Consider the following 25759-nt stretch of genomic DNA (forward strand, 5'->3'; position numbering starts at 1 on the left):
CTTGGCCTTACAACCACTCCAGGGGATGACCCTGCCTGTCAGCTTCCTCCTCCTCCTTGGTCTCTGGATTTCCCTTGCAGAACTCAACAGGGAGGCAGCTGGGGACAAACTTCCACCGGTGACTTGGCTCTGCCTGTCATTGGCTCTGGCTCCACCTATTGTTGGGACTATTGTTGGTGCCAATAAGCACCAGCCACCCCTGACTTATATATGTGTTGGGAAAACATGTGCAAACTAGTCCTGGGCATCCATTTTTATTTTGCTGCTTTTGCTAGAGGGGCTTCGTGGATTTCCCACTTTTAGAGTGCAAGCTAAAGAAACTTCCTCCAGCGCGCACACGCGCATACAAAGTGGAAGCGTCTGTTTTCCAGGCAGAGCTAAACTCAGGTATGAGAACCGCCCCCCGCCCCATTTTCACCTTAGCGGTTCTCCATGAAACAAGGAAACCCGACATGTGTGGCATCTGACCCCGGGAGTCACGAGCACCTGCCGGATTTGTGCTGCCCCCCCCCACACTCGTCCCAGGGCAAGGAAGCTTCGCAACGCGCGTAGGCGCCGAAGAGCACGTGGGCACAAGCCCCTCCTCTGGAGAGGGGGAGACGGAGTCAGCTTGAGAAAACCCGGACCGGGAGGAGTGGTGGATCCGGCTGGGGCAGGTGCGATCTCTTTTCTCGCCCAGAGCAACTTCTCCGCTCGCCACAGGTTGGGGCGAGGCCAGCCGGTCGACTTCGAGTCTCTGACGAAGGGAGAAGAGCCAAGAGCGCGCAGAGGCCGTCCCAATAATTTGTTAGTCTTGAAGTTGCTCTTGCCAAACGAGACTCCTTGGAGTTTTCGCTGGCGGGGCTGCCAGCGGGGGAACAGCGAGCGAGCGAAGATCGGCGGCGGCGCGGAAGAAACGATCGCACCCACAGCCTCCTTGGGTCCCGTCTCCGGCAGCCGCGTCCTCTTCGCGTCGCTTCTCCCGGGGATGCGCTGATCTCTGCTGAGCCTCGGCAGGAAAGAGCACATGGAGCGACCGGAGCCGCTCTGGGTGAACAGTAGCTGCGCCAACGGTGAGTAAGAGCGCTCGCTTGGCCGCCGCACGCGGGTTGCGAGGAGGGAGATAGAGAAGGGACTGCTCGGCTGCTCTCCTCCTCCTCTTCTTCTTTTCCTGCTTCCACTTCCCAAGGTTAGGGAGACCTTTCCATCTCTATCAGGCGAGTTCCTGGTTCCTGGTCCAAAAAACGGATCGGTCCTTCCCACGCTGGCAGACAAACCCAATAAAATAATCGCTTTGCCCCCTTTTGCTGGAATACATATAATTTTAAGAGGGAGATCAGAAAATTTATAAGGTCTTCAGAACCTCTTGCCCCACGTCGCCCTTGAGGTCTGTGTAGCTCCGAAGAGTGGCCTGCTTTGCGTAACCGTGGGTTTTGGGAAGGTGGCGTTTTCTTCTCCTTCGGTTCTCCAGGCAATTGCAGGAGCTTCCTCTGTTTCCTTCCCCCCGGGTGCCTGTAGGTCGCCAAGCAAGCAAGCCAAGCGATTGTGCAAAGTACGCCTGAAGAGGCAGGTGCAGAGATTAAAAATAAAAAGGAGAAGCTTGTTTGGCGAGGGGGCTTGTTTGGCCCGGCCAGTCTCCTCCTTTGCAGGTGAAACTCAAACTTAAAGAGCAGGATTTTCCCGGGAGTGTTTTACTTCCAACTAGCGAGGTGGTCGTGAGATCGAATTAGAAGTAATTGTATATTTCCTTCTTCTACCGTTTATGGAACAGGCAGTTCTTGTGAGCGCTTGTGGGAACACGGGAAACTGCATTGTATCAGGTCAGACCCTTGGCCAGTCTAGTCCAGTATTGTTTACACTGACTCCCAGTGGCTCCCCAGAGTTTCCCAGCTCAACTTGAAGATGCCAGGGATTGAATTTGGGACCTGCATGCGAAGCAGACTCTAGCACTGAGCTGTTCACCCCTAGAGAAACAACAAGAACTCTGGTGGCAGGTGAGCTGCTGTGCCCTGATGTATCAATGAGGTTGAACTTCTAACTCCTATCAGCCCCAACCAGTGTAGCCAATGGGAGATGTAGTCTGACAACCTCTGGGAGGGTCAAAGGTTCCTTCATCCCACAGGTAAAAGGGCAAAGGAAAGATTAAAGCATGGGAGGTTGGGAACATTATGTCCCTCAGGGCAGTTACTCCAGTATTATCATGTCCACAAACAGAAAGTTCATAAGAAAGTGGAAAAAGCCCTGAAGACTTCCCTCATGCTCAGGTATAATAGCTGCCTTGTCTTAAATTGTGCTGGCTTGATGCGGAATTATGGCTGAGTATGACGCTGTGGGTTAAACCACAGAGCCTAGGACTTGCTGATCAGAAGGTCGGCGGTTCGAATCCCTGTGACGGGGTGAGCTCCCATTGCTCAGTCCCTGCTCCTGCCAACCTAGCAGTTCGAAAGCATGTCAAAGTGCAAGTAGATAAATAGGTACCACTCCGGCGGGAAGGTAAATGGCGTTTCCGTGCGCTGCTCTGGTTCGCCAGAAGCTGCTTAGTCATGCTGGCCACATGACCCGGAAGCTGTACGCCGGCTCCCTCGGCCAATAAAGTGAGATGAGCACCGCAACCCCAGAGTCGGTCATGACTGGACCTAATGGTCAGGGGTCCCTTTACCTTTACCTACTCCAGGACAGGGTTATGGGAGCAGTGGAAGGGTTAGGATGCTAAGTGGGTGGTGGGAATGGTGAAAAGCAGTGGTGACTTGTGAATCCTACAGAACAATGCGGTGCTGCTCAGATTAGGGTTCCCTGTTCACCTTCCAAAAGGGTATATTGATTTTCCCCTCCATTCACAAGCAAAAGTAATAGAGATGGCTTCTTTTGCTGCCCTTCCGCTGCTGCTTAATTTGCTAAGTATGTTTTGAAACGGGATCAAAAGCCAGATCTGCTTTCATGAGTCTGTTTTGTCGTAGGCTTCTTGTGAAACAGGCTGTAGAAGATAATAGAAGCATATGACCCATAGCTTCTACTGATGAGCATGGCTGCTCCCTGGATTAATGTGGCTTTATTGGCTTGTGACTCCTTTTTAATATTTATATTTTATTGAGGTTATAATAGTGAGTTAAAGTAAATAGCGGAGGAAAGAATATAAAATGGAAAAAGAAATAATCATCATAATAATTTTCTTATTTATACCCCACCCATCTGGCTGGGTTTCCAAATATTAAAAACATTTTAAAAAGAAGAGGAAAACAGCAATAACAAAATAACAATAAAATACAAAACTATACAGTATATATGTAGACGGATAAACTTATTGTTTCCCTCAGTATATGATGATTCATGTATCACTATAGTTTTGATAAATACGTTCCAAAGTATCATTAAATTTGGCCATGCCTAATCTTCATCTGAAAGCGATCCGTTCTTGGGTTGCAGGAGTTGTCATGTCAGCTATCCATTAATTAAAGGATAGTTCATCCATATTTTTGTCCTTCCAATGTATCAGTATCAATCCTTTTGCAAATGTGAGTGCTTGGAGAATCCATTTACATTGACTGATAGTCAAGCCTCATATATTAAGTATATAGTTTAAAATGATGTTATCTTCTGAAATGTTTAATTCTTTCTCCACAATATTTATTCATTCTGCATCTCTAACAGCATGTTGTCGCTGAGAGTCCATGTTTATGCAATCATGATGGATTCAAATAAACTTGAAATAAAATCTCTTGTTGTATGAGACATCGTTTATAATCTAACGATACATTGGAAACAGAGGCTAAAATATTATCCCATTCTTTAACTAAGATGGAGCTTGTTAATAATGTATTCCATTTGCTTCTCAAAGTTTGTTCATCAAATTAATTAATACACAGTAAACATTTCTAAAAAGTAATAGCTGGCTTTTTAGCCTCCAGGGATTCAGCCAAGTGTTTGAGTATCACTTTGGCTTGTGACTCTTGGTGTCAGGCATTACAGCAAGGGGATCCAAAGATGAATAAATAGATTTTTTAAATCTATCAATTTCAAAGAAGTTTGCACTGCAGATTAGGCCGGAATAGATGGCATACTTTTTCTAAGCTTTTATTTTATTTTTACTCAGGAAAAAAACAGAGCAAAGGAAGAAAGATGTATGGCAGATTTTGATGAGTTTACAACTCTTTCATTCTCTCCTTTAACAGATAATCCTGAATACTTTCATGGCAGTTGGTTTACCTGCTTGTGATTTTATGAATATCTGGCTGGGCGGGGATGGCAGGCTATGGAGTGGGCTATGGAGTGGGCATCATAATTAAAGGCTTTGACCTTTGTTGAGATGCCATCAGTCTTTAATAAATACATCACTTTCTCCTTGAAAATTAGAAACTATGTTTTCAAGACCGGAATTCACTAAAAATGTTATTGACTGGGAATTGTTCCAGATGTCTGCTGCTGTGTGTGACACTGCCATTGAAGTATAGAGATGCCTCCCTAAACATGGCCAAGATGTAAAGAGACAAGCGATTTGAGTTTGAATTGCTCACTGGACAACATATTGCACTCTGTATCCTGAGAAGGTAGTGGGTTGTGGGTCAGCTGCCTGTGGGTCTCGTCATTATAGTTGTAAGCTCCTCTGGGTACCTTTTTTTCTTTTTTCTTTTGGCTGAAGAACAGGGCAAAATGCTTCTGATAAAAAACAGCCAACACCTGCAAACCTAAAAGGGAGCAAGTCCTATTGAAAGTTAGACCTACTTGTGAGTAAATACATTGTTAGTTGTGCTGGAAATTTGACTTTCAAGTTAAACTGCACATTTGGATGTTTACTTCTGTCCTTTGTGATTTTCATGGAAGTTCGAAGGGGTGATCTACACACACAGTAGACTGAGGTGAGAGAATCTTATGATGCACAAGTGGGCTATACTAGTTCATGCTTCCTGCCAACCCAGCAGTTTGAAAGCACGCTAGTGCAAGTAGATAAACAGGTACCATTGCAGTGGGAAGGTAAACAGCATTTCTGTGTGCTATGGTTTCCGTCATGGTGTTCTGTTGTGCCAGAAGCGGTTTAGTCATGCTGGCCACATGACCCGGAAAGCTGTCTGTGGACAAACACTGACTCCTTTGGCCTGAAAGCGAGATGAGAGCTGCAATCCCATAGTTGCTTTTGACTGGACTTTACCATCCAGGGGTCCTTTACCTTTTACCTTTTTACTGCTTCATGCTGTAGTTGGGGGAGAGGGTTACCCATTTTTTATCACTCTTGCATGTACTCAATCAACAAACTGTTTTAAAAAAACTACTGCAGCAAGGAGAAAAATAGTATCTCAGCCCATTTTCTTCTGTGCTGGTTTGTGCAGTCTATTCTGCTCCCTCAGGAGTCTTCCACCTTAGCATTATTGCCTTGGCTAGACAGAAGACATGTCCCAGATCCCATTTCATTTCTGTTGCAAAGGGTTGAAATTTGGTGGTGCTCTTTGAATTTCCCCTCACAGAATGCAGCAGAATCTGAGCAAATAAATTGGTGTGGTTGTAACTGGCCTCAATCCTCCCCCTTCTTCTTTCTTTTTTACTTGGGCTTTTGAGGATGTTGGTATTCTTGTCAGTCCCCGAGGAAGGAAAAGGCTACATGACATTAGGGCATTGTGAGTATGTTGGAGATAAGAATTCACTGTTTGTTTTCAGGCTCACAAAGACTGGTCTGTATCAGGCAAATTGCCAGTGTCAAAACACCACGCCACATTTGCATTACTGTATTTGTAGCATAGCTACAATCCTGCCCTGTTTTATCAGACCATAGGTATATATGTTCTCTCCCTCTCATTTAAAGAGCTCTTGCAAATGGGTACTCACCATTTCCTTTAACCTTTCCTTTAAGGGTCTGGGTTGCCAACAATTTTTTTCATCAGAGCGCCTGTGCAGCAAAGTGGATTTACAATAAACGACCATGTACAAAACAAACAGTAATAGCAAGGAACAAAACACAAAGCATCTCAGGGTTCTTTAAAAAACCTGATTAAATAACCAATTTAGTTTAAAAAATTTTTTATCACCTATATCCTGAAAACCAATCGGCAGGGTACAGAATAAACCTCCCATGTTCACTAGTTTCACATACTCTCCAGCATTTCTCCTATGAAAATAGGGACATCCCATTCTGTACTGATACTTTTACTATTTATACCCCACACATCTTACTGGGTTGCCCCAGCCACTCTGGACAGCTTCCAACATATAGAGGGTGAGTCCTTTAAAAGAGGCCCCATGGATATACAGTACACATGTTCCATGGGGCATCTTTTAAAAGACTTACCCTGTATAAAAACATTTAAAAACATTTTTTTAAAAACCTTCCCTATACTGTACAGGATTGCCTTCAGACGCCTCAGGGGCCAGATAACTTCTTACCCTCCAACATTTCTCCAATGAAAATAAGGACAACCTAAGGAATTGCCATCTCATGAGAAGAGTCCCTGGAAAAGACCCTGATGTTGGGAAAGATTGAGGGCACAAGGAGAAGGGGACAACAGAGGACAAGATGGTTGGACAGTGTTCTCAAAGCTATGAACATGAGTTTGACTAAACTGTGGGAGGCAGTGGAAGACAGGAGTGCTTGGCGTGCGCTGGTCCATGGGGTCACAAAGAGCTGGACACGAATAAACATCAACAAAGGAATTGCAGGACATTCCAGGATCAAATCAGAAACTGGGATGGCTTCTCTAAATCAGGGCTGTCCCTTGAAAATAGGGACACTTGGAGGGTCTGGTTTCATAGCAGAGGTACAACAACCATGAGGCTTTTCCTGTATTGTAGCCACCCACTTTTTCAGATGGGGGCAGCCATTAGCAGGTTATAGTGTTTATCTCTGAACCATTAAAAGGGACACCTGCTATCTGCTATCATACTGTTTTTAAAGGCACAAGCCCAGGCCAAACAACGTTTTTTAATCAGTTGGTAACATTATAGAATGTTTCACCTCCCTCTTTGCTTCTGATAGTTCAAGTATCAGTCTGCCCTAACCCAGGTCCTCCACAAAGCATTGGAGTCCTTAGGTGTCACTCACTTTGCATAGCTCAAACAAAGGTCTGGACAAGTTTTGACAGCACCTGCTTCTTCTCCTTTCTCTCCTGTTCCAGAGGGCAAAGTAGAACCTACATATGGAGATCAGGTGCTGTCAAGCCCTTTGGCCACAGTTTACTTTTAGGAATCTTTGCCCAACCTATCCTTATTTGAGTTGTAAGGTTTGTACTCTGCACCTCAACCATCCATAATCCGTTTAGTCACAGAAAAGAAGGATATTTATAGTAATGAGTGGCTTTGTAGAGATGGAAGAGGTGTAATCGTTTCCACCTGTCTTGTATTATGGTGTAAATGAATTGGTGCCTTGGGTGTGTCTTGAGTCTGGGAATCACAGAGGCTCATCAATTCCCACCCACACTAGCTGACACACCTTAGATCTGGGTGCTGATAAAAATTTTAACTGATGAAACTTGATTTGTATCTGTGTTCGTTCCAGTTAAAACTATGTTGCATGCTTTATTTGCAGAGCAGTCTATGCATATGTATGTGCTGAGAGAGTGTGTGTGTTTCAATTCAATGCTCCAAAAATTCTCCTTTCTCCCTGGTTTTATATCCAGCCTGAGGGGAACCTTCATTTGAGCCCAAGGCTCAAATTCTTCATGATCTGCATGTCCGTGGTACTGGGTGGGACCAGAGGCAACAATGGGTGGAGAAACAGGTCTTACCTTCCTAAAATAAAGGTTTCTACATATGTACCCACCCACTTCTGTCTGTCATCCAGCCAGGCAGTAGGCCTGGGAAGGATCCCAAAGCCAGACAGAGAGGCCTGAAGGTCTACGTTCAGCCCTAGGCCTGAAGTTCTTCACTACTGATCTAGCATGTTGACTGCATTGGGAATATTTTATTCTCTCCTATGTGAAGTTGATAGTGTTACCGGTACCAAGTCCAAAACGCTGTCCCTCCCAGGCCAATAAAGAGACAGTGGGTGGAAAAGTAAAAGTTTTTTCTCAATTGCTGCACAGAGACTCGGCAGGATATCTCCAAAATCGAGCACACAAAATACAAAGCATTTATACCACTGTAGCAAGCAAACAAGCACATGATTTCTTGTGTCACTATTAGCTTGTGTGAACAAAGCGTGCCTGTCAGGTATTCCACTTGGCTACAGAACAGTTACTCACTTATCCTTCTTCATATCGTGCTCAGGCCGTTCCAGGTGTGACTGGCCTTATACTTGCAACTGTGGAAACATCTTGCTGTTGTGACTGTGTTTATGCGGACTCAGCAGGCTGTGGTTAACTATGTATATGACATGCAAACTTCAGAGCTATGGCACCCAGGTATCACTAGTGTTTAGTTTGACTTTGACTTTTATTTAGTTAACTTATTTCAGTTCTTGCCAAGGTAGGATTTATTTATTTATTTATTTATTTATTTATTTATTTATTTATTTATTTATTTCATTTTCAAAGGTAAACTCACAAGTTTTGAGCCTTTCTCAGTGTTGTTGCCTTAACAAGGATAGCACATTTGTTGGCACAATTTGAACAATCATGTCTTGGCTTAGTAAGCTGAGATTTCAACAAGCCTTTCTCCTGCCCAACGCATCCCTTTCACTCCTTCCTTTGTGGCAGGAGTGATCAAACCAAGAAGCCTCTAATTAGCCACACTTCCCCATTTAGTCTGAACGAAGAAACTCTGATTACCAGCTTTGGAACAAGATGGGATATTAAAGTTCAGTTTGAAGTTAGTTTAATAACCTGGCCTCTTCCAAAGCTAGTAACCTGGTTCAGATGAAACAGGAAACTATGGTTCATTATAAACTCCATGAAGGGGATAGAGAAGGGGCTGCCAGGGTGGACATAATGTGTTCATATCTCAGTTTATTAAGATGAGATTTGATTGTCTGAATCAACCAGTTATATAGTCCCATATAAATCTGTAAATCATGATTTATTTGCATTTGCAAAAAGGGGGGTTGGGGTTGATTATTATCCTCAGTCGCAGCTCAATCAAGTTTTTCCAGTTTTATATTTTTTGATAAATGATTTGTTAGTGATGAAATGTTACTGTTTCAGTACAAGTGTATGAAAGAGATATTGAGAAATGCTCACTTTATATGATGCAATACATTGTAAGACAGACTGCAAGACATACAGCATTATGTCAGCTGTACAATTCGTTTTTTGGGCAACATCTATGGCTCTTCATAGGAGGGAATTCTTATGAACAGGTAACATTCCCTTACTTCCATCATCCATACAGTAACTACATCTATTAGTTCATGGAACTGTTAGAAATCTAATAAGTGCAAAAGCTAATCGTGTTCTTGTGCATGTTCTAGAACAATCATGTTCTAGTGATCTAGCAGGACATTTCTTTTCTTCTTTCAAGGAAGTAAAGGACCTAAATAATGGCATGTTTTGAGCATGGCACGTAAAATAAAGGCAGCAAATGTATTATTTGCTTAAAGTCTTAATTTCTGCCCTCTTCCCATTTTCTTGTCTTCCCAGGTTCATTATTAGCTCTGACATGCCTTTCTGGGCAGACGTTCTGTCAGGTTGTTGGGAATGTCAGCTCAACAGTCTTACCATACAATAATATCACCTTAAACACAAACTGGATGGTACAGATAGAAGACAAATATGGCTTCTACATTGGCTTGGCCTTGGCCATCTTCTCCAGCTTCTTGATTGGCAGCAGCGTCATCCTTAAGAAAAAAGGACTGCGTCGGCTTGTGGAGACAGGAGGCACCAGGGCAGGTATGGTTTCAATGGCTCAGGAGGTGGGTGAGGAATTATTTTCTGAATGAGCTCTGGTTGTACCTGAGATAGGGCTGGCCAATATGGCACCCTTCAGATGTTTTGGACCACAAGTCCCATCAGTCCTCACCACTGGCTGGCAGGAATCGTCATCCACATCTTGAGGGTATCATATTGGCTATTGCTGAGAGATCTGACTTTGAGCCTCAAAGTGTTTTGGATTCTGATGGCCTTTGCCTACACATTACATAGAGGCAAATCCTTACCTGAAGAGGCAACTACAGCCAATCACAGTTCATTAGGGAGTGTGCCTGTTTCTCCATCTAACCCACTGAACTTCAACTGGTAGATGAAGTTCACCAGGGGTAAGCAGGGGTAGCTGGTCAACAACTTGCCTCAACCCTGACTTTTGGTCATGCTGGGTGGGGGCTGATGGGAGTTACAGTCCAACATCGAGAGAGCACCACATTGGCAACTTATCTCTGCACTACTTTGTTACAGCTTGACCTAAGGTGAGTCTCAACAGCAACACCAACACCATGCAGATATGATAAAAATGAAGAAGCAGGTCCCCAAGTGCATTTAACTAAATCTATTTTTTGGTTGGTTCATTCATTCATTCACAATCTATTTTATACCTCAACTCAATAATCTTCCTAGGATGGTTTACCAAAATAATTTTAAAAATGGAGAAAATAGAATAATGTGAAATCCACAAAATTATAAAAGCAGCAAAAAAGTCAGCAAGGTTAAAATGGCTCCTAATAAATTTGGGAACAGTTTCTGACACTGAAGGGACAATAATGTAATCACCAGCCAAACCTCTTCAGCATTCCACCCCTGGGATGCCACCACCGAGAAGACTCTTTTTCTGGAAGTAACTCGTCTCACCTTGGATGGTGGTGGTAGTGCGAGGCACTTGCAAGGAGGCTCTCCAGTGAATATCTTAATGCCCCTGTTTTGCAAAGCTTGAAGGCAACAGATTAGCTCTTTCTCTTAGAAAAATATCAGCAGTCCCTGCTAAAAGGAAATAAACTCGAAGAGCACACACAGGTTCTATAGCTCTTACAGGACCATGGAGATTCTAAACTTTGCTGTTCTACTCTCTTCCCCTGTATCTGCCCCATCTAATCTCATGCCCATCTAGGCATTCAGGCCATATTCGTTGTCATGGTATCTAGGTGCCTCCCTCTTTCTCTTGCATTTTAACATTCCTGAAAGTCTGACATCTATTGATAGGTGGTGCTTCCTGTTTTGCTAGTACCTATTTTCAGTCTTAAGCTGCTTTGGTTTCCAATAAAATACTGGAATCAGGATTCTTGTGTGTAGCAGCTGATAATCTCACTCTGTGTTTTTCCAACAAATTTTTGGGTTTTTTTTTTTAAATAAATATTTATTGAGATTTTTTAAATACAAAATGCAAAAATAATAAACAATATGACATGTATCATAACATATTTTCAAAGCTTCTTTGGACTCCCTCACGTCTCCCGCTCCCACTTACATCATTGTAAACTTTTTCCAGCAATTTATCATATTGTTTACATTCTTAAATCTCATTCCTTTAATTTAGTCTAATAATTCTCCAAAAGTTTTATAATTTCCTCAATCTCACTTATCATCCAGATTACGTCTAATTTAGTGGTGCTCAATTATTTATGGTCTGGCATCCTTCTTAACATTCAACCAAATTACAGTATTTTTGTAAATAAATCCTAAATTTCTTCCAGTCTTCTTCAACCCTCTCCTCTCCCAGGTCTCGGATTCTGCCGGTCATCTCAGCCAATTCCATATAGTCTATCAGTTGCATCTGCCATTCTTCCAGTGTGGGTAGATCTCGAGTTTTCCAATGCTTGGCGATGAGTATCCTTGCTGCTGTTGTTGCATACAGGAAAAAAGTTCTGTCCTTCTTTATCATCCTCTGGCCGACAATACCCAGGAGAAAGGCCTCTGGTTTCTTGGGGAAAGTATACTTAAATACCTTTTTCAACTCATTATATATCATTTCCCAGAAGGCCTTCACTCTAGGGCACGTCCACCAGAGGTGAAAGAATGTTCCTTCATTCCCTTTACATTTCCAGCATTTGTTATCAGACAAATGGTATATTTTGGCAAGTTTAACTGGGGTCATGTACCATCTATATATCATTTTCATTACATTTTCCTTCAAAGCATTACATGCAGTGAAGTTCAACCCAGTGGTCCACAACCTTTCCCAGTCCTCGAACATGATATTATACCCAATGTCCTGTGCCCACTTTATCATAGCCGATTTAACCATTTCATCTTGTGTGTTCCATTTTAACAGCAAGTTATACATTCTTGAAAGTACCTTAGTCTTAGGTTCTAGCAGTTCTGATTCCAATTTCGATTTCTCCACCTGGAACCCTAACTTTTTGTCATTTTTGAAAACTTCTTTAATCTGAGCGTAGTGTAACCAGTCTCGCACTTTATCCTTCATTTTCTCCAAACTCTGCAATTTCCAATTGTCTCCATCTTTTTCTAAAATTTCCCAATATTTTGGCCATTTGGCCTCCATATTGGGTCTTTTTCGGGCCTTAGCTTCCAGAGGTGATAGCCACCTTGGAGTTTTGTTTTCCAATAAGTCTTTATATTTTGTCCAGACATTGAACACTGCTTTTCTGACAATATGGTTTTTAAAGGCCTTATTGATTTTAACCTTATCGTACCATAAGTATGCATGCCAACCAAAAGCATTGTTAAAACCTTCCAAATCCAATACATCAGTGTCTTCGAGAAGTAGCCAATCTTTTAGCCAGCAGAAAGCTGCGGCCTCATAATACAACTTTAAGTCCGGCAGGGCAAAGCCCCCTCTCTCTTTTGCGTCGGTTAATATCTTAAACTTAATTCTGGGCTTTTTGCCCTGCCAGACAAACTTAGAAATATCTCTCTGCCACTTCCGGAAGCACTCCGTCTTGTCCACAATCTGTAGTGTTTGAAACAAAAACAACATTTTTGGCAATACATTCATCTTAATAGCAGCAATTCGGCCTAACAAAGAAAGTTTCAATTTTGTCCAACTATCTAAGTCTCTCTTAATTTCTGACCAACATTTTTCATAATTATCCTTAAATAGACTCAGATTTTTTGCTGTTATATTTACCCCTAGGTACTTTACTTTTTTAACCACATTTAATTCTGTCTTTCTCTGAAACCGTTCTGACTCTGTATCTGTCAATTTTTCCCCCAATACCTTGGTTTTCTGTTTGTTTAGTTTAAATCCCGCCACCCGACCAAAGTCTTGGATCAATTGTAGTACTCTTTTCGTACTAGATTCTGGCTCCTGCAGGGTCAAAACTAGGTCATCTGCAAAAGCTTTGAGTTTATATTGTTTCGCTCCGACCTGAATTCCTTCCACCAACCGGTCCCCTCTAATCATATTCAGGAGCACTTCCAGAACCGAAATAAATAGCAAAGGGGAAATAGGACAGCCTTGTCGTGTTCCTTTTTCAATTTTAAACTCTTCTGTAACCACATTGTTAACTATCAATTTAGCCTTTTGTTCTGAATATATTGCATCAATCCCATTCTCAAAACCCCGTCCCACTCCCATTTCTTTTAAATTTCCCTTCATAAATTTCCAGGAGATATTGTCAAAGGCCTTCTCCGCGTCTATAAAAATTAACACTGCTTTTGTATTTATGTCTGTTTGCAAAAGTTCCAAAATGTCAATAATGTTCCTTGTGTTAGCAAACAAGTGTCTACCTGGGAGAAAGCCCGCCTGGTCCTTATGAATTACCTCATTTAAAACTTTTTTAAATCTACTTGCCAGAATATCTGCAAATATTTTATAATCCACGTTTAAAAGAGAGATGGGACGATAGTTCTTAAGTTGTGTCTTTTCAGCTTCCGATTTTGGTATCAATGTGATGAAGGCTTCTTTCCACGATTCTGGCGCCCTCCTCCCCTCCATAATTTCATTGCTAACCTCCATCAGTGGTTGTATCAGATAGTCTTTTAGTGTCTTATAATACTTGGAGGTCAGCCCATCTGGTCCTGGAGATTTGCCCAATTTCATATTCTGAATGGCTTGTTCAATCTCTTGTCGTGTTATTTTACAGTTCAGGATTGATCTATTTTCTTGTGACAATTTTGGTAATCCATTTTTTTCCAAAAATTGTTTAATCTCAATCTCATCTTGCGGCCCTTGGGTATATAATTTTTTGAAATATCTCTGGAAGCACTTTCTAATATCCACAGGGTTCTGAATGTTTCTTCCTTCAATCTCTAAATCAGTAACTGTATTTAGTTTTTGTCTCCTCTTCAACTGCCAAGCTAGCAGTTTTCCACATTTATTCGCCGATTCAAAAGTTTTTTGTTTCATTAATTTAATCTTCCACTCTATTTCCTGGTTTATCAATTTAGAATATTGTGCTTGATGAAGTTTAATTTCTCTCAGCGTCGGCTGTGACTTCGGGTTTAATCTTAGCTTCTTTTCTAATTCTTTGATTTTCTCCAAGATTTTATCTTTCCTCTCATTTTGTGTCCTTTTCTTTACAGCATTCTGTTGTATCAAGAACCCCCTCATCACTGCCTTGCTTGCGTCCCAGATGGTTCTTTTTTCCACCGTAGTGTTCATGTTTATCTCAAAATAATCCTTTAGAGCTTTTTGGGCCTTCTTAATAATCTCCTGATCTCTAAACAAATTGTCATTCATCTTCCATCTAAAGGAGCCGGTTGGTATTAGTGTCATGTCCATCTTTACTGCATTATGGTCGGAGCAGGTCTTTGGGCAGATTTCCACCTTTTTGACCTTGGGTGCCAGACCTCTAGATATCCATATTTGGTCGATTCTTGTCCAGGTCAGTTGGGCTTCAGAGAAAAATGTTCCCTCTCTTCCCAGGGGGTTCTTTGTCCTCCAAATATCAATCAAATCCATATTGTCTGTCATTTCGAAAAAGGTCATTGGTAGTCTGCCATCTTTTGTAACATTTTGGCTTTGTGACTTATCCATGTTGGTTGATACGACCCCGTTCATATCTCCCATCAAAATTATGTTGTTGTAGTCCAGATAATCCAGCATGGTCTCGTGCAACTTCTTATAAAATTCCGATTTCCCCTCATTTGGCGCATAGATTCCTAATATCAAAAGTTTCTCTCCTTGATGTTGTATCTCAATTGCCAAAATTCTTCCATGTTCGTCTTTAAATAGGAATTTGGGTGACAGGCTCTCTTTTGCATATATGACCACACCTCTCTTCTTTACTCTGTCCGAAGATATAAATTCCTGGCCCAGTCTTTTGTTTATTAACACTTTTCTGTGGAGCCTAGTCACATGTGTTTCTTGCAGGCAAATAATGTCCAATTGTTCTTTTTTTAGTATATGAAATATTTTCCTCCTTTTTTCCGGGATGTTACAACCATTTATATTCCAGCTCAGAAGTTGCAGAGACATCCTGAAATAATCTGGTTATTTTTCCAGGGGTGGTATCTTATTCGCTGAATCTTTAGGTTCCAAGGGTGCCGGTACCGCCGGTGCTCCAGGCCCAAAGGGTAGTTCAATTCCTTTTTGAAGGTCCTCTCCGTATGTGGTCAGAAATTTGTCTCTATCTTCCAGTGTTCTAATTTTAACCTTCTTCCCTCTGAAGGTGAAAGATAGTCCTTGGGGAAATTCCCACCTAAAGATAATTGAATTGCTCCTAAGCAGTTTAACCAATTCAAGGTAGGCGGATCTAAGGTCCAACAGTTGTTTAGGGATATCTTTATAAATTTCAATTCTTCTATCCAAAATGTCCAGTGACTTTTCGTAGTGTAAGCCCAAAATCTTATCCCTTTCCTCCTTTGATCTCAATGTTATCAAACAGTCTCTGGGCTTTTCTTTCTTTACAAGTCTTCCAAGCCTGAAAGCAGACACAATTTTAAAGTCCTTTTCCTCTAAATTCCAGAACTTGGAAAATTCTTTAGTCAGAAACTCAGCTAAGTTGCCTTCTTCCACTTCTGGTATCGACCTTATCCTTAAATTACTCTCCCGGTTCCGCAGTTCTATCATAGATAGATAGGTCTGATGTTCACCTACTTGTTTGCAGAGTGGTCTTACCTCTTGTTCTAAATTTTCTAATTTTTGACTAGTGTCCTCAGCCAATTTCCGATTTTCTACTGTGGCCTCCGTCAACTGCCCAATTGCCTGTGCGTTCTGTGATACTTGTCCAGTTAATCTATTTAGACATTCTGTGTTTTGATCAATTTTGGCTGTTTGTTCATTGGCTTTCTTGTCCAGAGATTCCACTCTCTTGTCCAGAGATTCCAATTTTTCATAGATTTTCTCTAGAATAGAAGCAGTTGCTCCTGAGGCCATATCTTCCAATTGTAACTGTTCAGTTTCTCCCTCTCCTGCCCTTGGCAGAGAAGCAGCTTCTTCCTCTGAAGGCAAAGTAGGTACAGATGATCTACGTGTCTGCGAGACTGAGGTTAAAGTTGTCAAAGTTGCTTGTCTAGTTCTTCCCCTCCTTCTTGTGCCACTCATTCCAGAGTTATCTAAAAGTCAAGGTCAAGCTGAGTTGTTCCCATGAGAAAGCAGCGGCCCAGAGGAAAACAGTCAAACAGGAGGTCGGGGAAAAGGAAAGTGAAATGATGTCACTGCTGTAAATCCCAAATCCTCTAGGGGGAGCTTGAAATGTCTTAAGAGAAGAATCCAATTCTAGTAAATTTGCTAAAATCAAATTTAATGTCCAAGAACCTTCAATAGCAGGTTTTAGGCAGAGTTAGTATTAACAGCCACATTGTTTCAGACAGTGCATACTGGTACTTCAATTGATGTTTCAAAGTAACAAGTCCAAACCCCCTCAGATTGTTGCAAGTTCTAATACACAATAGCCAGATCTGCAGAACTGACAGCTCAAGTTACTCAGGCAGCTCCAGCACCTGGGTTTCTCATTCAAGTTGTAGTTCCAATAGAAGAAAGGTATCACAGTACAAATAAAAATCAGAGAATCAAATGCTTAAAGTCCTTATTTTGTTTAAGGAAAAGTTCAGTGGGTGCTCAGATCAGTTAGGCTAAAGATTCTTTTTAAGCCTCCACTCCTCCAGCTCTTTGCTTTGAAGTTCAGTAACAGCGGAAGACGGACTTCCTGTTTTACGTCGCTCCGCTTTCAGCCAAATTCAATAATTTAGTCTCAAATTTTTTAAAGTCCTTCTTTACTCACGGGTTGTTGCTTTCACGAATCAAAAGTTTCCAGGAAAAGAGGTCAGCGCTCACCGGCAGCAGCAGCGCGGCTTCACTCCGTAGATTGCGAAACGACTCACAGCGCCGCTACCCCCTCCACGTTCCGGAGCCCCTTACGGGGTTCCTTCAGCGTTTCGGGAGCCGCTTCTGGCGCCCGCCGAGTCTCAAGACCACAGGCTCTTGCTGCCTGTGGGTTTCCGATGTGGGTCTCCGCTTCGCCGTAGCGGACGACCCAGTTTCCACGGAGCTTCCTCCTCACGAAGGGAAGAGAACCGCCATTGCCGTTCGCGCCGCCTCCGGAAGTAAATTTTTGGGTTTTTGTTTTTGTTTTACCTTGTTTTTCAGTGTCGTGTCTTGTTCTAAAACTAGGATATCATTATTATGAATAGTAATAATGTTCAGTTAGCTATGGTAGGAGTCACTATACCGATATGCATTGACAAATAGCTTTTAGATCAGGGCCTCAAATTTGCAGGGAGCTTCCACAAGTAGAGCTGGTTCTCAACTGCAGGCACTTAGCTGCAAAGCATGTAGGGTCAGGGGGTAGGATCCTAATGGAGGCACTGGGATCTTTTAACTGCACCCTTGATGTCATCCCCCTCCCCCAGTCTCATGCAATGGAAAACATATGAGGGGGAATACTTGATTAGGGTTATCACAATCACATATTTAAAAATATAAGAAGAGTCTTGCTGGATCAGACCAATGGCCCACCTAGTCCAGCATCCTGTTCTTACACTGACCAGGCTTTTTGGAAGCCTGAAAACAGGATTTGTTAATATAAATTTGGGGAGATAATGATCTGACCTGCTAGCCAGAGTAGATTCTCCACCCCGTCATAGTTTAAAAGGGCCTGAGCCAAAAGCATTATAATATGCCAAATGACATTAGGCAAACACCATCGTATTCTTTTAGACACCTGTGAGAAAATTTTCTGTTTTGGTGGGCCTGTTTAGACACGTGATTTGTTACATGTTTTGTTGTGTTTCATTGTTTGAAATGTTTTTAACAATTCTGAAATGTTAAATATGTTTTGCTTTATTTTTGATTGCATTTTTATTATCTATGTGTTTGCCACTCTCGGCTTCTTTGGGAGAAAGGGCAGGATATAAGATGGAGGGAGGGATGGCTAAAATTCATATGATGATATGTGTCAAAAATGTGCTCTATAATTATCTTGAACATGAAATGCTTTCTTGTCATTCTGGGAAGGAAGTTAAAAATGCACCCAGAACACACTGGTTTGCATGTGTTTTATCTCTTTTTGTTTCTATTTAATTTTACCTAGTATGTGGTTCTTATTTCCTTTTGAAGTCTCTAAGCATGTGTGCCTTTTGCTTTCCCAGGGGATGGAGGCCATGGCTACCTTAGGGACTGGCTGTGGTGGGCTGGCTTGCTGACCAGTAAGTATGGTTATTCACACTAGCCTGGATTTGTTCCTATCAAATCTTTATCACTTTCCCTCTTTTTCATTTGCTACAACTACCATGTGGAGGCCATTTCCATTGGTAGTGCCCCACATGCTAGCAGTGATATTTGAGATCCGTTTCCCACAATGACATGGGAAATGTCTAGGTCATCAAACTGAACTATATGGAGATGGCCTTTCAGTCTTTACCACCATTGCATGAAGCATGTATCCAGATTTCTTCAGCTTCCCTGTGGGGACTGAAATGTATAGAGCTCATCACCAAGGCTGGGGTAGAGGGAATGATCATCACCAGGGCCAACCCAAAACATAGTGGTACATGAAACAAAGCACAAAATGGTGCCCTCCCCCTGGAAGAAGTGTTGAGTTAAGAACTACATCAGGAACAAATTGGGGAATCAAATCAACCTTATCTAATGGCTGAAGTGGGAATCAAAGACTGTCATTGGGAGTAAAAGGTCCCCCTCTGAATTGTGTCCAAGAGACCCAATAGGGCAGCTCCCACCATTTCCTCCCTATGGGTGGGAGACCAACAGTGCACCCTATTCACCAAGAGGCTGCTATAGAGGTGGTATGGGGTGGGGGAGCTGCTGAGGAGGTGGCAGATCCAGCCTCCAAGGAGTGTGACACAGCTGTTGTTGCCACATCAGCAGTAGCAGTAGGCAGTACATTCCTTGGAAGCCAGATCTGCTGCCTCTGTGGATCTTGCCACCTGAGGTGGTCGCCTCACCTTGCCTCATGGGTGGTGGGAGATATAGGAGGCTCCCTTGTTGCTGCCCCTGGCATCAGCTTTCATGGGCTAGAGTCCACTTCAGAAGGACTTTGAAGCAGATTCTAGTCCATGGGCAGGCAAACTAAGGCCCGGGAGCTGGATCCAGCCCAATCGCCTTCTAAATCCAGCCCACAGACGGTCTGGAAATCAGCGTGTTTTTACATGAATAGAATGTGTCCTTTTATTTAAAATGCATCTCTGGGTTATTTGTGGGGCATAGTTCATATTTCCCCCCCAAAATATAGTCCAGCCCCCCACGAGGTCTGAGGGACAGTGGACTGGCCCCCTGCTGAAAAAGTTTGCTGACCCCTGTATCTAGTCCATGAAAGCTTATGACACTCTTAAAGGTGCTCCAAGGCTTTGGAAGCTACTGACCCAAGGCAGTGATCAGTCATTTTAGCATTGTCTGGTTTGCTAGGATTGGGTCCATTTTCTAAAATTAGCTGGGCACATCTGCCACCGTATTGGATTCTGATCCATTACTCAGGAGATATTTGGTCAATACTTTTCGCACGGAGCTCCTTGAATCTACAACATGACTCTTAAGATGCCTTTTCTTGTTAAAAAAAATGAAAACACAACAGTGATTGCTGTAAAACCATCTTTCTTCTGGTTTTTAAATCCAGTGCTCTTTTTCATTGGGCCAAACTATGCACTGAATTCAAACAAAAACCCTTGAGCAGGAATAGCACTCATTGTAATTTACCTGTTCTCTGTTTATCCTTTGGCTGTTTGCTCAGTGGGTGGAGGAGAAGCTGCCAACTTTGCCGCCTATGCCTTTGCTCCTGCAACAATTGTTACTCCGCTCGGAGCCCTGAGCGTGCTCATAAGGTGATTTCCTCTCGTTTCTATTCTGTCCTCCCATATTTATTCTAGGTCTGTAAATGTCAGTGGTAGTAACATGACTGGCCATGCAAACAGAAAAATAGCCTGATAACTTTCTCACAGTACACAGAAGCCAAACATTTGCTTCAGCCTGGCTGTCCCCCCCCCCAAAGCAGACCTTGCATGGTACTTTTTGACACAGGGGTGACTTTAATGACTTTAAATGAGTGCATTTAAAACAGCAACCAGCAACCCGGTGGCCTCCAGATGTTTTGGACTGAAATTCCAGTCATTCTCGACCATTGGGCATTCTAACTGGAGCTGATGGGAGTTGTGGAGACACCAAAGTAGTGGTCCCAAAGGATACACTCCCTTTGGGGGCAAAGTGATGGTGGCAGCCTGCAGCAGCACCCCTTAAATATTAATCTCAGGGCTGGAAGTCAGTCAATAAGTTACAGCGAGCATTTCCTCTTCCCAGCTGTGATAAGACTTGATGAACCTCAAGGGCGTTAGGGCTGCTAGGAAGGGATATGTGGGTGGAGTTGCTCCCCTCTTCTGTCTCTGTGCTCCTCATCAACTGATACACATGGCAGCCAGCATATGATTGGAGGAGCAAACCGGTTATATGAGAGTACCCAAAGCTCATTAATATATCAGCTTATTAAGCTAAGATATGAGCATCTGAACATGCCCATTGTCAGTTAGATGATTGATTCTGATTTGAAGTGTCCAAATATTGCATATATCTCTCTGTTTGTCACTGAAAGAAGTTTCCAAAGTTCTGTAGAAGGCTGTTATTAATGGGACAACCATGTATTCTGACTTCTTGTTAGTTTTCTGTATGTTGATTACCCCAAAGCAATTTTATTGATTTCTCTCCCCTATTACCCAGTGCCATTTTGTCTTCGTACCTGCTTGGAGAGCGGCTGAATCTCCTGGGCAAACTTGGTTGCATGCTGAGCATTGTGGGTAGTACAGTTCTTGTGATTCATGCTCCAGAAGAAGAGGAGGTCACCACTCTGGATGAAATGGCCTCTAAACTGAAAGAGCCAGGTAACCAGAAAAGCAGAAGGTTAAAGGTATCACCAACCAGCTATAATTGTACCTTATTATCTGAATCCCTAGTTCAGGTGGGATGGCAGTGGCATGGCACTTCAGCTTTGAATCCCCTGTCTGGCTGTCATCCTATTTGTGAGCATTGTGGTTCAGTGCCATCCCCTGAAATGTCTTTGCACTGCTGCTGCTGTTTCCTGGAGACATTGCCCCCTTCACAGATCTCTCATGCCCCATTGTCAAATTGGACACGCAAGGACTTGAAATGTGGAGAGCTCACTTTGAAACCCTCTTCAGACTCTTTGCACTAAAACACACAATGGTCTAAAGAGGAACCTGTGTGCCCAGTGATGTTGGGGGCATGATGCCCTCCCATGATTTTAAGTTGGGGATGGTTAACCTGTGGCCTCTAGGTGTTATTGGACTCAACCAGCAGTGGCAGTGGTCAGGGATAATGGGAGCCACATCTGGAGGGCCACGTTGAGAGTGAGCCACCTCCATTCTAAGACCTTGTTCAGGCAGATGTCCAAATAGGTCTTCTGAGTATATATGCAGGTGCATGAATTAGAGCTCGTGCACATGTCTTTCCCTGGATCCCGCCCTTATGTGTGCTTATTTTCTGCATTTTGTGCCAGTCCTTTTGGCAGACTCACCTCACCTAGTTCCATTTGTTTAGGTGGAATAGTAGTTCTCATTTCTTACAGCTAGGATTCTAGTGGTTGATCAGCTGAACTCCTTATACCTGTTAGTAGTGTGTTACTGCCTTGCCACAACTTGTACTCTGCTCCTCATAAAACTGCCGCAACCTGGTGATGAATTCCTCACCCCCCCCTTCTTTTCATTCTTCCAGGTTTCCTTGCTTATGCCAGCATTCTGTTGGCGGTCTGCCTGGTTCTGATTTTCTTCCTCGCCCCACGTTACGGTCAGACCAACATTCTCATCTACCTCACCATCTGTTCTGTGATTGGAGCATTCTCAGTATCTTCAGTCAAAGGACTAGGCATCGCCATTAAGGGCTTTTTTGCTCACTGGCCTGTTCTGAAGGACCCACTCACCTGGATTCTTGTCCTCACATTGGTGGCCTCTATCACCACCCAAATCAACTACCTCAACAAAGCTCTGGACATTTTCAACACCTCTATGGTTTTCCCCATCTACTACGTGCTGTTTACCACCATTGTCATCACCACTTCAGTCATCCTCTTTAAGGAGTGGGTCACTATGTCTGTGGTGGACATCATTGGGACAGTCTGTGGGTTCCTCACCATTATTTTAGGGGTCTTCTTACTCCATGCCTTCAAAGATATGGACATCAGTTTGAGGAACCTGCCACAAACCCTTCAAAACGCTGACGAGGCCCCAGCCGTCAAGGATGACAAGAACATCCTGATAGAGCTGGATAATCCAGAAATCAAGGCTGACAACAAACCCAAAGTATTCATGATCTACAGCTGAAACCTAATAGCAACAATCCTGCAGCTGAAGGAACTTGGATTGAACTGTGCGTAGGTAATACAGGCGTGTGCTATATTTTGCATTAACGGGTACGCATACGCATCTTCTGAGAAATAGCAACCAAGTTGAATACCGTGAACTAGCTCTCTCACATTTTGTCTCAGTAACCCTTCCCCCCCATCCTTTGGAATGTCACTGCACACCCCACACTCTGGAATTGCCTTGACTGCTTTGACTGTGCCTGCCTCAGACAAGCAGGTTTTCATTAATCATTTGGGGGTGGGGTGGGTATTGGTTCCATCTGTGGTTGAAGTTGCTTCTTGGCCCCTTTGCATGATGTTGTCTCCTCCAACGTGATCTTCCCCTGAGAGGCTATACTGAGGTGCTGTGAGGCCACGAAGAGCATTCAGATTTGAAGTCCATGACCTGTGAAACTTCAGGGAAAGTTCTTGTGGTCTTTTTCAACCCTGAGTACTCAGTCCTCTACTGAAAGCGTTAACAGAAAATAACTTAAGTCATTCTTCTGATGAGCCAATTAGATCAGATATCAAGCTATGCAAGGACTCTTTTCCCAGACAACTAGCTTTCTGTTGTTGCCTGACAATTCCTGATGAAGGGGTGGTTGCACCATCGTGCGATTGCCTCATCTGTATGGTAAAGAGGGAACAATTTCACTGGGACAATATCACATGGGTCTTTCTGCCTATGTATACTACCCTTTAGTGCCTTTTTGGTCTTCCACTGTTATTAAGTTGTTCTGCTTAAAAATGGATGGAATTAACCCATTAACCTATTGCCCTGATAGTGCAGCAACTGTCTTACAGTGCCAGTGTGTATCAAGAGGACAATTCTGATAGCGGTCCCATTTCTTGTACTATAGTGCCTATGTAATAATGTATTATGAAAAGGCATAACAGCCAATGCAAAATTGTGAAATATGCTTCATCCCTTGTAAACTTCTGGTGAGACAAAATGCTATTTGGATTTCTGTTAGCTTCTGCCATTGTACCAAAGGGTCAGCCATCTAACCAAGGGTGTTTGAGAACCTTTTACCTTACAGTGTACATACAAACATAAGGAGAATCAGTCGACTGCAGTATTCATTCCTGTGGTGGTAAGAATCTTGCCCATGTGCCCAGTTTTTGGTTGCAGGAAGATGATGCAGTTCTCCTCACCACAAGCAGCATACTTCTCATGCAACATGCTTGGTTGCACATTGTGTGCGCTTGAGCTCAGTACCCATGTTACTCTGATGACTTGACAGCTGCCAGGGAAACATGAAAAGCCCTGGCCCACACCCAAGGAACCCATGTTAAAAAGCTAGGGCTTTTAACATGATAGATAAGAGAGACTGGTGTTGTGATGTAAATATTATTGGCCAATAGCCCTCCATGTTCAAAAGTGCCTTAAGTACCAGAACGATGGTGGTATCTCATGAGTTCTGTTTGGGGTACTGTGTTACGCCATGATTAAAGGGTGGGGGCAGCATGCTAGTTATGTTCTTAATAAGATTTGTAAGTGGCTATAACCATTAGTGTTTATTTTCAATGTTAAGTTCTATAAGTATGTAGTAGACCCCGCCCCCGCCCCCCAAAAAACCTTTCTGTACAGCTCAAATCCCCAGTTGTGATCACGGCAGTGTAAACTGGGGTCAAGCCTGCAGGATTTATGATGTCATGAAAGTTGACGGTGGTTTGGGTCCCATGACTGTCACTATTTCCCCAAATGCTTGTAAGATTTCCTTTGGTCAATGAAAGTCTTTTTGCTTAGCCTTGATGACCAAGAAATTGTAAAATGTACTGCAACAGGCACATGCCCCTTTTTTTGTGGAAAACCAATAAGAGAGAAATTAAGCAGGGTTAGGGGACAGACATCAAAATCATGAGAATGATGAATCGAAGCTTTTTGCAACAGCTCCCACCAACCCTGAGTCCATGACTGGCTATGTGTATAGCAGGCGAAAACATTTAGAGAGTGCAAGGTTGGAGAAGTCTGCTCCAAATGAAGGGGGCTCAGGGGCAAATGACAAGCATTGGGTGCCATAAAATCCACATCCTGATCCTGTGTTCTGCTCCTTTGAAACAGCAAATCATAGTGCCTAGTGCAGGCTTCCACTTCATGGAGAAATGTATTTGCTTGCTATGGGGAGGGACAACTTCTCAGTCTCCACCGCAGCAGCAGCAAGACTGTGCATTTAAAAAGAGCTGCATCCTAAGATTTATACGGATAGCACAGGCATTAACCGAGAGCTGGCAAAAACTTTAAAGGAAATTTTAGGATGCAAAGAGAGTTGATTTTTGCATGCTGGTGGCGCTGTGGCTTAAAGCCTCAGCGCCTAGGACTTGCCGATCCCTGCAGCGGGGTGCGCTCCCGCTGCTCGGTCCCAGCGCCTGCCAACCTAGCAGTTCGAAAGCACCTCTGGGTGCAAGTAGATAAATAGGGACCGCTTACCAGCGGGAAGGTAAACGGCGTTTCCGTGTGCGGCTCTGGCTCGCCAGAGCAGCGATGTCACGCTGGCCACGTGACCCGGAAGTGTCTCCGGACAGCGCTGGCCCCTGGCCTCTTAAGTGAGATGGGCGCACAACCCCAGAGTCTGTCAAGACTGGCCCGTACGGGCAGGGGTACCTTTACCTTTTACCTTTTTAATACTTCAGCTGTTGAAGTACAAACAGAAGCTCTGCCTGTTCTTTACATAGTCTCCTTTTTTGTCATTTAAATCAGTGGTTCTTCATTCCAGAAGGAAGAACTCCAGTAAGAGTGTTACCCTTCTAAGGTTTACTTTCATTCTGCTGTGCTTCTTTTTCCAATACAAAATGATAAACTGGAGATTATTGGCATCTAAACTTATGGTGGGATGTGTGTTTGATGCTAGGTATGAAAAGTTGATGAGCTTCTGGTTTCTTCTAAATTTGACGTCCTTTCTTCACTTCTGGAATGGAAAAAATGTGGTGTTTGAAGCCTCCAGGATGTTGAGCTCTAATGGCATAATGAAATCTTACAATAAGATTTGATGTTAAGGTTGGAGAGTGGAGCTCCATAGAGACTGAAGTGCATCCAAGTTCATCTCACCATCATAGTACAGTGGTACCTCAGGTTACAGACGCTTCAGGTTACAGACTCCGCTAATCCAGAAATAGTACCTCGGGTTAAGAACTTTGTTTCAGGATGAGAACAGAAATCGCGCGGTGGCAGCAGGAGGCCCCATTAGCTAAAGTGATACCTCAGGTTAAGAACAGTTTCAGGTTAAGAACGGACCTCCAGAACAAATTAAGTTCTTAACCTGAGGTACCTCTGTACAGAGTTCCAATATCAACCAGAAA

At 43.1% G+C, this 25759-nt stretch overlaps 1 protein-coding gene across 1 annotated transcript; it reads left to right on the forward strand.

The window, feature by feature from the left end:
• Nucleotides 1-614: 614 nt before the first annotated feature.
• On the forward strand, nucleotides 615-24024 carry LOC307211571 (magnesium transporter NIPA4-like). Its single transcript, XM_079968297.1, has 6 exons — nucleotides 615-1052; nucleotides 9474-9722; nucleotides 18252-18308; nucleotides 19847-19937; nucleotides 20824-20984; nucleotides 21835-24024. Exons 1-6 carry the CDS (start codon nucleotides 1007-1009, stop codon nucleotides 22437-22439), a joined length of 1209 nt encoding a protein of 402 aa, XP_079824423.1. The 5' UTR covers nucleotides 615-1006; the 3' UTR covers nucleotides 22440-24024.
• The last annotated feature ends 1735 nt before the right edge of the window (nucleotides 24025-25759 follow it).

This window comes from Podarcis cretensis, assembly GCF_951804945.1.
Source record: "Podarcis cretensis genome assembly, chromosome: 2".
NCBI lineage: Eukaryota > Metazoa > Chordata > Lepidosauria > Squamata > Lacertidae > Podarcis > Podarcis cretensis.

Coding starts and splice junctions, on each gene's coding strand:
- LOC307211571 (XM_079968297.1), top strand. CDS start 1,007: ATGGAGCGACCGGAGCCGCTCTGGGTGAACAGTAGCTGCGCCAACG. Junction 19,938..20,823: donor GCCCTGAGCGTGCTCATAAG/GTGATTTCCTCT, acceptor CCTATTACCCAG/TGCCATTTTGTCTTCGTACC. Junction 20,985..21,834: donor CTCTAAACTGAAAGAGCCAG/GTAACCAGAAAA, acceptor TCATTCTTCCAG/GTTTCCTTGCTTATGCCAGC.